At 41.2% G+C, this 13,531-nt stretch overlaps 3 protein-coding genes across 3 annotated transcripts; all 3 read right to left on the bottom strand.

Annotated features, from left to right (window-relative positions):
- Nucleotides 1-3,115: 3,115 nt before the first annotated feature.
- LOC126370817 (uncharacterized) lies at nucleotides 3,116-5,420 on the bottom strand. Its single transcript, XM_050015839.1, has 3 exons — nucleotides 5,332-5,420; nucleotides 4,589-4,650; nucleotides 3,116-4,443 (listed from the first exon to the last, which is right to left on the bottom strand). Exons 1-3 carry the CDS (start codon nucleotides 5,418-5,420, stop codon nucleotides 3,116-3,118), a joined length of 1,479 nt encoding a protein of 492 aa, XP_049871796.1.
- A 1,018-nt stretch (nucleotides 5,421-6,438) lies between these two features.
- On the bottom strand, nucleotides 6,439-8,416 carry LOC126370815 (uncharacterized). Its single transcript, XM_050015838.1, has 2 exons — nucleotides 8,356-8,416; nucleotides 6,439-7,913 (listed from the first exon to the last, which is right to left on the bottom strand). The coding sequence occupies exons 1-2, from the start codon at nucleotides 8,414-8,416 to the stop codon at nucleotides 6,439-6,441; spliced, it is 1,536 nt and encodes a 511-aa protein (XP_049871795.1).
- A 353-nt stretch (nucleotides 8,417-8,769) lies between these two features.
- LOC126370814 (uncharacterized) lies at nucleotides 8,770-10,911 on the bottom strand. The gene is made up of 4 exons (XM_050015837.1): nucleotides 10,863-10,911; nucleotides 10,224-10,358; nucleotides 10,003-10,151; nucleotides 8,770-9,948 (listed from the first exon to the last, which is right to left on the bottom strand). Exons 1-4 carry the CDS (start codon nucleotides 10,909-10,911, stop codon nucleotides 8,770-8,772), a joined length of 1,512 nt encoding a protein of 503 aa, XP_049871794.1.
- Nucleotides 10,912-13,531: the final 2,620 nt, after the last annotated feature.

The raw sequence follows: 13,531 nt of genomic DNA, 5'->3' as shown, positions 1-13,531 counted from the left end.
ATACTTTTTTGCCTTTAGTAGTAGAAGTCCGGTTGGGTCCGGTTCACCGAACTAGCGCCTTTTTTAGTAGCACAGGTTCGGTTGACTCAACTAGGGCAACTACAAAGTTGCGCTAGTTCGGTCAACCGGACTCGTAACCGGACTTCTGCTACTAAAGGATTTTTTGTTTATACTTATTAACCCTTTCACGGACCATGGGTCATTGATGGTTCATAATAGGTAGTATGACACCTTGGAATCGGAACGACTGTAGATGTTCTGTCCTTGAAAGTGTTAACAACATTAAAATAGACGCTTATTATATTAGAGGCGTGGGGCGCATAGCGTGCGGGGTACATGCCTTGCAATGTTTGTATTCGGCTTTAAGGCTATGACATTAGGAGTACTTTTTGATTTCTGTACAGGCTTACGTTTAATAAACTTAAAGTGTTGTGTGTCTGGCCGTCTGTGAAGGGGGGTAAGCATTTTTCGAACCGAATACGATTTGAAACACCTAATAAGGTAGCCGGTTGAAACTTACACAGAATATGCGTTATTATAATTAAATAATAAGATATTAAAATTAAATAATAAAGAAACATCCACAAAAATAACAAAATAAGAGAGGCTCAACACATGTGATTTTTTTTCATCGGCTTTTGTCAGGCCCTTAGGTACCTAATTACCTATTATGTATCCTGTTTCTTTTTGTATTGTGTTTTTTATTGACATTCAGTCCAGCGGTAATATTTATTTATAATATCTAAGTAGTACCCATTCAATATTACTTACAAAAATCTTCGAATATTTTTTCTCAATAAATAATTGTTTGGTATGGTACCAAAATATACTTCGCATTTATATCCCAGCACATACCAATATTTGGACGTAAAACGGCTTGAAACCGAAACATTTTTTTTTAAGAAAATATCTATTAATAATGACATTTATAAAATTACTGGCACTGTATTATAGTCTTATCGTTGATAACCGCAATAATATAGTTTGCAAAGAAAAGACGGTAATCTATTTGTGAGGAAGTTATGTTCCTTTGAGATGCATGAACTTTCTTTCTACTTGTGTACACGCACTTTTATCAGTGTTATAAGCTCTTGGGAAATCTAGGCTTTTTCTCACACTCAACTTCGAGATAAAATAAGTGTCTTTGTACAAATAACACATAACAGATACCCGGTGTCGAGAGAATTACCCAATTATATTTTAATTCAACAAAGTCACCAGCTCATTTTCTGGATAAATTAAGCGACCTATAGGGAATAAAAATTGAAATAAATCTTCATTTTATTAATTATGCAATTCCTTTGTTGACATTTTCCTATATTTTAATTCAAATATTAATCATATTAGCGTTACACAAAATATATAGGAAACCTTACGCGAGTCTAACTAAAAGAAATAAATTACTTCTCTTCTATAAATACTGGGTATTACTTCTAAATTGAAAACGATATTAATTTATTTTTACCAGGTACTTTACAAGACCCATACAAAATATACCCTTATGCTGATATACCTATATTTAAACATCAGTGATAAAAAATACACTTGATATCAACTCAGAATCATGGTCTAAATCACCCTCCTAAGCATTCGTTACCTACGATGTCACTAACACCCTGTATAGTTCGTGTCACGAAAGAAGTCCAGCAGTCGCTTTACTACTAGTTTCATTAAAATCCGTGAATTTCACTTGTGCCGCGGATTATTATTTTAATGTTAGCTTATCTTTAGACTTCTTAATAAGAATCATCATCGTCATCAGCCCATTAACGTCCCCACTGCTGGGGCACGGGCCTTCCCTATGGATGGATAGGGAGAACGGGCCTTAAACCATCACGCGGGCCCAGTGCGGATTGATGGTTTTTAACGACTGCTAATGCAGCCGGGACCAACGGCTTAACGTGCCTTCCGAAGCACGGAGGAGCTCGAGACGAAAACTTTTTTTTTTGTGGTGACCCATCCTATGACCGGCCTTTGCGAAAGTTGCTTAACTTCAACAATCGAAGACCGAGCGCGTTTACCGAAAATAGGAATTTCATGTGCTGCTTCGGTAGAGTCGTCGATTTGCGCAAATCACTCAACGTAATCTGCGATACCTCGAACTTCCGCAGCACATCGGCCCAATTCTCGTTAAGGACGACGGTGTCCTTCAGGAGGCTATTAGTGACGTCAGCGTGATCCCGGGCAGCTTATCCAGGTCCCTCACTACGAACTTTGTCACGGCATTAGGAGGCTCCTTAGCAGCGACACGATATCTCGCATGCTCCTCGGTGTACCTTTAACTGCGGAGAAACCATCTTATCACTTTTGTTGAGCAACTTGTGCGGGAACTTCTCGGCGGATGTATCTTCTTTATTGAAGTTTGACTTACATGTCTGCACCGCACCAACTTTGTCCGTCAAGTCCAGCTTTTGCTGAAGGAACGCGATGAGCTCATATACACCGCACTATGCAACGTTGATTAAACACAAATACTTACTTAAATATCAATTTAAATCCGTAAATTTACACGAATACGGCGAATTCCATGCAAAGAAGTATTTGCACGGAAACTAAACATGTTTTTGCACGTGTAATAGTGTTTGTGACGTTTATAGCGTAGGTAGGGTAACTAATTGCACAGGAAACTTTTATAATATTTTGTTACTTTACTAAAAATCTAAGTAGGTACTTAACTAATTCATTAAATAACATTTATTAACGTTCTTTTGATAGAAAATCATGAAGAGCAGTCACAGAATACATTTAAAATATCGTCATCAGTCTAATATTTTGAACAAAAAAAAAAAATCAACCCACGCAGCGCACGCGTTTGAGTCCACACGTCGTCGTGACCTTTTTACACATTTTTGATTATTTTACTATAGCCACAGCCCGGACAGCCTATACAGTAATCTCGTTATTAATGTGTACTACCAAACCACGTGCGAACGAGACAGACAATCCACCCGCGCTCTCTTACTCCTTAATGCCTTGCGGTTTATATAGATGAAAGAGGCCCATCGAGGTTCAAGTATATCAAGGTTGCTCCAAGCTCGTATTAATGTGTGACAGAGAGTGTTCCTTCTATACGTAGCCAATACGTATGTAGTATATACGTTACCTACTGTGTATTTTATGCTGTTTTATTATGTGGTATCAATGAGAGCGAGCGCAGTGCTACGCCTGTGCGTAACACCAGCGGATCACGCCAGCGCCACAGCGTTTTGTCACGCTCCGTATGCTTAGTCAGGTCTTTGCAAGTCTGGTTGCCCGTCGGAGAGCATTCGGCGCGGTAGTGCTGTAGCCGCGCCACATTTGTAGGTATCGGGTAACATGAGCATTGACCCAGACAATGTATTGGGAAGTGGTTGTGCAGTGTCAGCACGCGATCCGTCTCGTGGAACGCCTTCGAGTAGCTGCCGTGCAAAGAGAAGTTGTGAGTGCGGTACACGTGTTGCAACATATGCATGTAGCGCGGCACGGCCTGCTCAAAGCTGTGATTAACTCGCAGCGAGTCCAAGAAGTACAAGTTGGACGTGAAGTAAGCGGATTTACCGGTTGTCTTCGAGGACACCCGCCGCATCAGCGAGCTCCAGTCCCTGTCCTTCAAAGGTATGATCACCTCGTCGATGTCGAGAAGAGCGAGCCATCGGTATTGGTACATGTTGCGGTATAGACAGTCGTTATAGGTGATCAGTTGCACTGGCTTATGTTTCGGCCCAGTGTCTGCTGGCCGGGTGGTGGGAATAACAGACACGAAACCAAGGTATTCGTAGTATTTCAGTACCATGAAGATGTTACGGTGTACCTGTAGCTTATAGAAAAATATTTTGTGTGCGCCAAGCAGCCGTACAAGTTCGATCCATTCGACGAGGCGCACGGAAATATCTTTCTTGAGAAAATCGAGTTCCTTCACGCAAACGGCAAATTCGTGCCTATGCCCGTGAAGGGGCATGTCGTAGTACACGCTCAGGTTGTTGGTGGCGCGATCGCACGGCCGTTCCACCAGGCTGACGGAGGCGGGCACCAGGCCGCGCACGGCTGGTGGCAGCACGCACGTGATCAAGTACGGCTGCCACGGGCCTGAGCGGCGGTAGTCCCAAAAGTCTCTCCATATGTATAGGTATGGGCGGGTACGCACTATTCGAGGTTTTTCTTGCTCCGCGAACCTCAACTGACAAAATATAGTAAAGTTTGGTTGGAATCGGTTGAGCACGGTGATAATGCGTACGTATGATGCGGATTTTGATTTGTCTTGAATGTCATTCACCCGTTGGTTGCCGCGTGTATCCAGATACGCGCCATATATGTGGTACGTGCCATTGCTACTGCGTAGCGTCTGCCAATGCCTTTTATGGAACTCGATTTTTAAAAAGGAAGGTAATGGGGAGCATTTTATCTCTTCGTAGTATTCCTTCTGCCCGATTGACTGGGACCACAGCCACCCCGCCGTGTTGCTTTCTGTAAACAATAAATAAATGTTTCTCATATCTCTCATGCAATGGTATTAGGAAAGACGATCGTACTTTGTACCTTTTACGCGTGGCTTAAATTTTAAATAGAGTAGCGCGATGGAGAGCAGCGCGGCCACAGCCAGGATACGCACTCTGTTGCGCCGCCACCGGTTGCACGCCGTTACTAGCGCCGCGCCGCACGAGTACACCACACCTGCCGCACAATACCACCATTCACATTACTATTGTTTTATGAAACAAGACTTCCAGGGTCCATTTTGAGTAACTCCTGAAATGGCTGGGAACTACTTCAGCCAGTCTTAGTTATCAAAAAAGTCCAGCAAATTCATGTGTTTTTTTTTTCTGATGAAGGCCGTGGTGCTTGACCTGAAAAATTCATTACTAATGTGACGTTCTGAAGTAGGTATATTGCTGCTGGAAACATTTTGATATTATTTTGAAACACTTTGCCGCTGTCACTGGTCCTTTCGTTGGTCTTTGCCGACTTTACTTGTCGAGAGCAGCGAGAGATCACATTCTCAGCAAGACAAACGTATTATTCGCTTAAAACTACTACAGCTTTGGGAAAGTAGCTGCAAGTAAAAACCCTATACGTAATACATTTTCAGTAACCAGGCGAGCGAAAAGATGCGGCGATAGCAGTCTTCCGGTTTGGCTCTTAAAATTGGGGGCATTCATTAATTTAAGAGCCACGCTCTTTTCTTTGACACAACTATCGCCTTCTCTTTGATTTGTTCTACGTAAGCTCTTCCCGTTCCTGTTTCCTTTTATGTTCCCTTATACGATATATGTGAATTAAGGGCATTGTACCGATTATACGCTACTTAGGTAAGTCTAGGGAGATGTGTAAGATATACATATTGAAATGACATACCTGAATGAAGGTTTAACATCGTTTACAGCGGGTGGATGAGGGAACACATTGTATATTCGCGAATTTGGTCTACTTTCAACACCAGCCATTCTAGTTGTGACTGATATCATATTTTATTTTATCCGTAGTTTTTGCAATATATAACACATTTCATAGGTGTGACGCAATTCATACAATTTATCAATATCAGTAGTGGGCGCATAGTAAAATTTATGTTTTTTATCAAATTGCGCTGCGCAAGTAGGTGGATGATTCGTGGTGTGGACAATATTTTAAACCCGGTACTTACCTGTTATCTTAGGTCTTCATTTTGTTATAAGGCGGTTTAAGCTCAGACCATTAACGAATGAATTATATTATAATGTTAACAATATTTTTTTATACCAGCATGAATTCTAAAGCAGATTTGTTATTCACTGCTTTAGGCCCGTTCTGGATTCGAACCTGAGATCTCACAGACAGGGTCAAGTTTTCCTTTAACTTGGCTACTAAGGGTCAAGATATGGATGAACAAGTAAATTTATTTGGCATTACAAATAAAAAAAGAGTTTTTAAGAGACTAACGACTGTTACCTTGAAGGTACTTACGCGTGAAGACTAATATTGGAGTCCTAATGTGGGTTTGATGAACCATTGACAAAAGGTTACCATTTACAATCCAACACTCATATACCTTATAACAGATTATAGATAGGTGTAGCTTAAATATGGATCATAATTCATTGAATTACATTTTACTCAATTATAATTATTACTCTACAATTAATTAATCATAATTTTATATTACGAAATAATAATAATAATAATTTTATAATTTTATTTTTTATTAATTTTATAAGTTTATCCTGTAAATGTTTTGTGAATTTGTGTGCAATAAAGTGTTATTATTATCATTGTTATTTGTATGTCGTTTCCACATCTCGGGCCTACGGAGTCCCGGACTTTTGGAAGGCGTGTGTGGGGCCGAAGCCAACACGTAGAGGCCCCTTAAGACAGTTGTTATTATTATTACGTAGCTTAGGCATTACTAATGTTATTTTGATAAACAGTCTAAAGCGCTGTAAGAGAACACAGAAATACATTTTTTTTTTGTAAATCAGTAATATTTCAAGCCGAAATCAAATAATTGGACACGAGCATGTTTGGTGTCTGAGTCGGCTTTCTTCTGAGTCGAAGGAGACGTGAAGACATTCGAATTGGTGCGGGGCGGTGAGTGGTCATTATACACGTTGTATTATTGTAAATTATATTGCCATGTATGAGTGCACGCAATGCTTTGTTGGTGCGCATCACCAATGGATCGCGCCAGCGCCACAGCGTTCGGTCACGAACCGGCTGCTTGATCAGCTTTTTGCAGATCTGGGAAAGCGGCTTGAAGCATTCAGCTCGGTAGTGCTGCAGCCTCGCCAGTTTCGTGGGCAGCGGGTACGACGAGCACCTTTCACCCAGGCAATTCACCGGGAAGTGGTTGTGTAGCGTCAACACGCGATCCGTCTCGTGGAATGCCTTCACGTAGTGTGTGCGTTTGGTGAACTCACGCGTTCGGTATACGTGTTGCAACATGTGCATGTAACATGGTACAGCATCCTGCCAGCTGTGATTTTGCTGCAGAGAGTCCAAAAATAATAGGTTGGACGCGTAGTAAGAGGATCGACGACGCTTGCCTGGCGCCGGTGTGGACAGCGGCAGTACCCGCCGCATCAGCGAGCTCCAGTTCTTGTCCCTCAACGGTATGATCACCTCGTCGATGTCGAGAAGCACGAGCCACTGGTATAGGTACATGTTGCGATACAGACAGTCGTTGTAAGCAATCAACTGCACTGGTTTATCCTTTGGCCCAGTGTGATCCGGCCGGGTGGTGGGAATAACAGAAACGACGTCGAGGTACTCGTAGTATTTCAATACCATGGATATGTTGCGATGTACCCGTAACTTATAGATGAAAATCTTGTGTGCGCCGAGCAGACGTACGAGTTCGATCCATTCGACTAGGCGCACTGATTTATCTTTGTGAAGAAAATCGAGTTCCTTGACGCAGACGGCGAATTCGTGCCTGTGACGTTGGAGGGGTGCATCGTAGTATACGCTTAGGTTGTTGGTGGCGCGGTCGCACGGCCGTTCCACCAGGCTGACGGAGGCGGGCACCAGGCCGCGCACGACCGAAGGCAGCACGCACGTGATTAAGTACGGCTGCCACGTGCCGTTACCGTGCCGGCCCCATTTGTTTCTCCACATGTACAGGTACGGGAGGGTGCGCACTATTACAGATTCTGCTTGCTCCGCGAACCTCAATTGACAAAATATTGTAACATTCGGTCGGAAACGGTTGAGCACGGTGATGATACGCACGGAGGGTGCGAAGCTTGATTTGTTTCGTTTAGCATTCACCCCTTGGTAGGTCATGACACGTGTATCCAAGTACGCGCCATACATGTGGTACGTGCCGTTGCTGCTGCGTAGCGTCTGCCAATACGTGTTATGGAACTCAATTTTTAAGAAGGAAGGGAATGGCGCGCAGTTTATCTCTTCAGAGTACTCATTCTGCCCGATTGATTGGGACCAGAGTCTCGTCTTGTTGGTTTCTGTAAATAAATAAAAAAGTCTCTTATAACTCCCGTGTCACAGGGTGTATCTTCGACGCGTTGTTGTGGTATAGCATCGTGGCGAGGAGCATCGTGGCTGCAGCTAGGCAGCATGTTCGCTCGTTTGTAGGATTCTATTACACACTACCTATTTTCTTGTCTCTTTTAATTATATTCTTGCGGGTATTTAGATTTTTCAGTTTTTTTATAAGTTCTGTATTTAATCATAACCTCACTTATCAGTCAATCTGTATCTCAGTGAACTTTTTAAACAAAAGGGTTTTTATTTTTCAAGTTTACTTTATTACGTAAATATTGTTTTACTTATGTTATGAAAAAAAATCTGTTTCAAGTTTATGGTAAACATTTATTATGTATTACATTCATTGCTATTACATAGATACTACACAGATGACGTTTTTTTATAACGCGCAAGCGGAACTGTGTCTGTGATGTCTCCTTTCAGTATGTTTTGCACATAATGCTACCACAGTGAACTGCATGACATATTTCAGTGTGGATACCAATTAAGATTTTTGTGACATTTAGCTACTGTAACCCAAATGTACACAAACAAATTATTTGAGTCACATTTTACTCTATTATGTACCTATTGGGTATCTCCACAAAGAATCGCGTTATTAATCACATTTTCATTATACTTAAATAAACTTTTTTAATACCTACCTATCCTAGGTACATACTACCAATATTTTGATAAACAATCGTAAAGCGCAGTTCTAGAATACACTAATTGTAGTCAGTTAGTAATATTTCGAGTCGAAATCATAATAATTATGAGCGCGTGCACCCTTGATGTCTGCCTTGCGAAACGGCGGCAGTGAGGTGAAGAATTTCAAATTGGTACGGAGCGAGAAGAGGGCATTAACGTTGTATTATAGTTTATTCTATTGCTGTGTGTAAGTGCGCGCAATGCTTTGTTGGTACGCTCAACCAAAGGGCCGCGCCAGCGCCATAGCGTCAAGTCACGCACCGAATGCTCCATAAGGTTCTTGCAGATCTGGGAGAGCGGCTTGCGGCATTGTACACGGTAGTGCTGCAGCCTCGCTACGTTCGTCGGCAGCGGGTACGGGGAACACGGCTCACCCAGACAATGTATTGGGAAGTGGTTGTGCAGCGTCAGTACACGATCCGTCTCGTGAAATGCCTTCACGTGGTCCCCGTGTTGGGTGAAGTTGCGTGTGCGGTACACATGTTGCAACATGTGCATGTAACGCGGCACGTCTTCCTCCCAGCTGTGATTGTGCCGCAGCGAGTCCAAGAAAAAGAGATTGGTTGCATAGTAAGATGATCGACGACGCTGGCCGAGAGCCGGTGTGGACAGCGGCAGTACCCGCCGCATCAGCGAGCTCCAGTTCTTGTCCTTCAACGGTATGATCACCTCGTCGATGTCGAGAAGCACGAGCCATCGGTAATGGTACATGTTCCTGTACAGGCAGTCATTGTAGGCCATCACTTCCACCTGCAAATCCTTCGGTCCAGTGCGACCCGGCCGGGTGGTAGGAATGATAGAGACTACACCAAGATATTCGTAGTATTTCAGTACCATTGAGATATTACGGAGTAGCTGGAACTTATAGAAAAAGATTTTATGTGCTCCGAGTAGACGTACGAGTTCTATCCATTCGACGAGACGCACAGAAATATCTTTGTGAAGAAAATCGAGTCCCCTGACGCAGACGGCGAATTCGTGCCTGTGAGGTTGGAGGGGCGCGTCGTAGTACACGCTCAGGTTGTTGGTGGCGCGGTCGCACGGCCGCTCCACCAGGCTGACGGAGGCGGGCACCAGGCCGCGCACGGCCAGTGGCAGCACGCACGTGATCAAATACGGCTGCCACGTGCCAGCGTGGCGGTGGCCCCATTTGTTTCTCCACATATATACGTACGGGAGGGCACGCACAAATTGAGGTTCTACTTGCTCGGCAAATCTCAGCTGACAAAAAATTCTAACGTTCGGTCGGAAACGGTTGAGCATGGCGAGGATGCGTACGGAGGATGTGGAACCGAGCATATTCTTTTTGAGTTTTTTCTTTCTTATTTTGACGTGATTGTTTCGAATAGTATTCACCACTCGGTCGGTCATGCCGCGTGTATCCAGGTACGCGCCATATATGTGGTACGTACCGTTGCTGCTGCGTAGTGTTTGCCAATATGTGTTATGGAACTCGAGTTTTAAGAAAGGAGGCAAATACGTGCATTTTCTCCTATCTTTGTTTTCTGTAAATAATAAAAACATGTCTCTTATAACTCGCGTGAAGTGGAATTAAGCTGGACGATCGCACCGTATACCTTGAACGCGTCGTTTAAATTTAGAATATAGTAGCACAGTCAAGAGCAGCGCGGCCACAGCTAGGCAGCGCACATGCTTTCTCCGTCGCCAGCTGCACACCGCCGCCAGCGCCGCGCCGCAAGATTGTACCGCATCTGTGGCACAATGGTTCGTTTTTTTATACCATATCATTTTTCAACCGAGGTAACGAGGTAATGTTTGTGAATTTATTTGTAGAAAAATCTAAGTATTTAACTACAAAACTGATTTCGAAAATTCTTTCAACATTGGAAAGCTGTATACTCCTTACCTATGACTTTTTATTCTTCATGCGTCGTTGTCTTTTAGGTTATGTCGTTGTCACCGGGCCGTCGTGGCTTAGTGCTCCGATCGAGAATCGAACTCCAGCTATCCCGGACGAGCCCCACAAAAATTGTACGAAGGGATTTCTACTTTAATAATAATTTATTTGATTGCTCAAGTTTACGCAGACAAAGTCGACAGCGGAAAGTTAGTTATAAATAACTCTTTACTGTAGGTATATGACAAAACATTACAGGACGAACTTAACGTTTGTCTGTGTGAAAATGTGCCTTATAAATAATAATAAAAAAAAAATGCACCGAACAGGGGTTGTATGACCGTTTGAAAAAACATACCTGAATGAGGTCTTATCACTGTTAACAATGGATGGATGCGTGGACGCATTGCATAATTTTCGCGAGCTTGGTCTCACAACGCCAGCCATTCTAGTTATGACTAGTACATTATAAGAACTTCACTTTATCCGTAGATTTTGCAATCATAATATAGCACAAGTAAACATTTTCATAGGTGTTACGTAATTTACATCAATGTGTCGGTATCGGCAGCGAGCTAACGGATAAATCTTATTTCGACTTGGGTGTGTGTACAACACATACCCACATTGTATATATACACAATATAATATTTAAAAAGACGGTCAAGTTAAAATGCAAAAAAAAAACAAAACAATTACAAGTGTCTATTACTCCACACATAAAGCCGAATCAAGTGGCTTAGAGCCCTACCCGGGACAAATAAAATAGGTAAATAGGTAGGTAAGTTCCATTATAAATAAAATAGGTTTAATGTAAGTAATTAGAGGGCGTAAAATAGGAATATTTCACGAGACCACCACGAAACACTATTTTGCTTAAAGCCGATTACACAAGATATTTAGATCAGAACCAGTCTCGTGGAAAAAGGGGAGCAAATTACCCAACATAAGCTATAATAAAATTAAAAATTGCAGCTTGATAAGGTTTCTAGTTTTACTCGGTCTAGTGAAGGTAAGTAATGAATTATTAATAATATTATCTCCATCGTTACTTTTATTAGCTATTTGAGCAAATCTTTTCGAGTAGATAATAAAGTAAAGTGCTGCCCAATTTTTATAGCTACTGTTTTAATATTTATTAAAAAGAATATTGACACTAACAGAAAATTCTAGATTTTATCGAGTAGGTACCTAAGGGTAATTAAGTGAATCACTTTTTACGAGATCGCACGCACATAAACTCAAACTCGCAAAATTTTACACAAACCCCACATATCGCCGTTATTCATTCGCAGACCATTTTGTACTGTTGTAGTGATATGACTTCGTGGATAATAAACAATACAAGAACAATAGTGGAAGGCGCAAACAAACATTAAATTTATAAGAATTAGATTAGATATTATAAGTAGGCGCCACAGACGTATAATTGAAAACTATTCAAGTGTTGCCACAAGAGAATATAAATGAATTAAAACGCGCTGTTGTTGCTCGCGACACGTGCATAAGTTGGCCAACTTGACTCAGACACAAGTTACTCCACACAAGTAACCTGCCCAAGTTGAGAACGTGCGCCGCATAACTAAACGGCTTGACTAAACTCTTCTACCTCGGAGGTGAGTCGACTAGACGGTCGATGTGGACGTAGTGTTTTTATAAAAAAATAAACCTACCTTAATAGGTCGGGATGTAATCGACCCACTAGTCGGTACTGAGGCATTAGCCAAATTACAATTGAAAATGACAATCGAAAGTAACAGAAATGTCACCTTATGTCAATTCCATACATTTTTACCACTGTCAAGGTCGATTGTCATAATTGTTTGCAACTTGGCTATTTATACTCCCAATGAACCAAAGGGAGTATATTCCATCACGTATTCCATTTGTGGGCAGTCCACCGTATTGGAGTAGGCATGGTCCATATCGCAGGTGCTACTAATTTATTATATACTTTTAGAAGAAGAAGAAGACGTCAACCGCACATTGAAATATCTAAAGACAAGTGTTTTAATAAAAAAAAAAATTGCTCGCAATCTTACTCCTATAACTTTTCCTAGTTCCCACCATCCGAACTTAGCTTCTTACTTCCTGCGTCACGAAGTCTTCATTTGTTCCATTAAAAGCTGTCTTTTGCTTCCCTGTTGGTGTTGTAGAACGGCGAAGTATTAATAAAGACCGTACAATTATTATACCTATAGCACGTGTAAGATAAACAAGTTCCATCTTTGGATACAAGTTCCTAACTTACATTGCCCTTACATTACTAGAATGTTTCACTATATTACGTATATTATAGGATTAAAATTGATAATAAATCACTGATTAATATAATATATATTTAATATAAGTATTGAATATAAAACATAAAATACAAATTAAAATTATTGAATATATGATTCGTGTTCCACTTCTGAGCAAACGCTCTTCTCTTCCACAGTTCCTAAATCAGGCCGATGTTTTCCAGTCCCCTTCAAAGGGATCCAAACCGCTTTTCCTTCTTCTTTCTTTCTTTCTTCTCTTTCTTCTCTCTTTCTCTTTGGGCTTGCCCGATAGGCTAAAAAAAGTTTGGTATACTTTAAAGGCGACCCAGCAAACATAATAAATACATACTTAAACTCTTATGGGGTAAAGTCCTTAGATGGATTACACATGTGGTGATGGTGACATTGACTGTTACTCCAATTTCATTGATTCGTCATGTAAAGTACGATAAAATCTTTCTAAACTTAGATTTTTACGACATGACTAAAAGTGAGTATGAGCATAAGTAGTGAGAATGAGTTAAAATCATAATATTATATTTTGCAATGCAATTCTAATCCAGCATAGAAACCAAAACAAAAGTGTTGGTCAAGTATTTAGAATTTAAATGAAACCTAGATCTAAGTTATATTAGGAGGACATTGGAACAGATTATAATCTAGACAAGAGCTTTTAATCAAAAGTTAGATTATAATCTGTTTCAATGTCTCATTATTGTAATTTTTAAAATATTTGGATTTCGGATAGATAGTTTCATTATTG

The sequence above is a fragment of the Pectinophora gossypiella genome, chromosome 11, assembly GCF_024362695.1.
Source record: "Pectinophora gossypiella chromosome 11, ilPecGoss1.1, whole genome shotgun sequence".
In the NCBI taxonomy this organism is placed as follows: Eukaryota; Metazoa; Arthropoda; class Insecta; order Lepidoptera; family Gelechiidae; genus Pectinophora; species Pectinophora gossypiella.
Note: the sequence above shows the minus strand (reverse complement) of the source record. Positions and strands in the feature narration are given on the sequence as shown.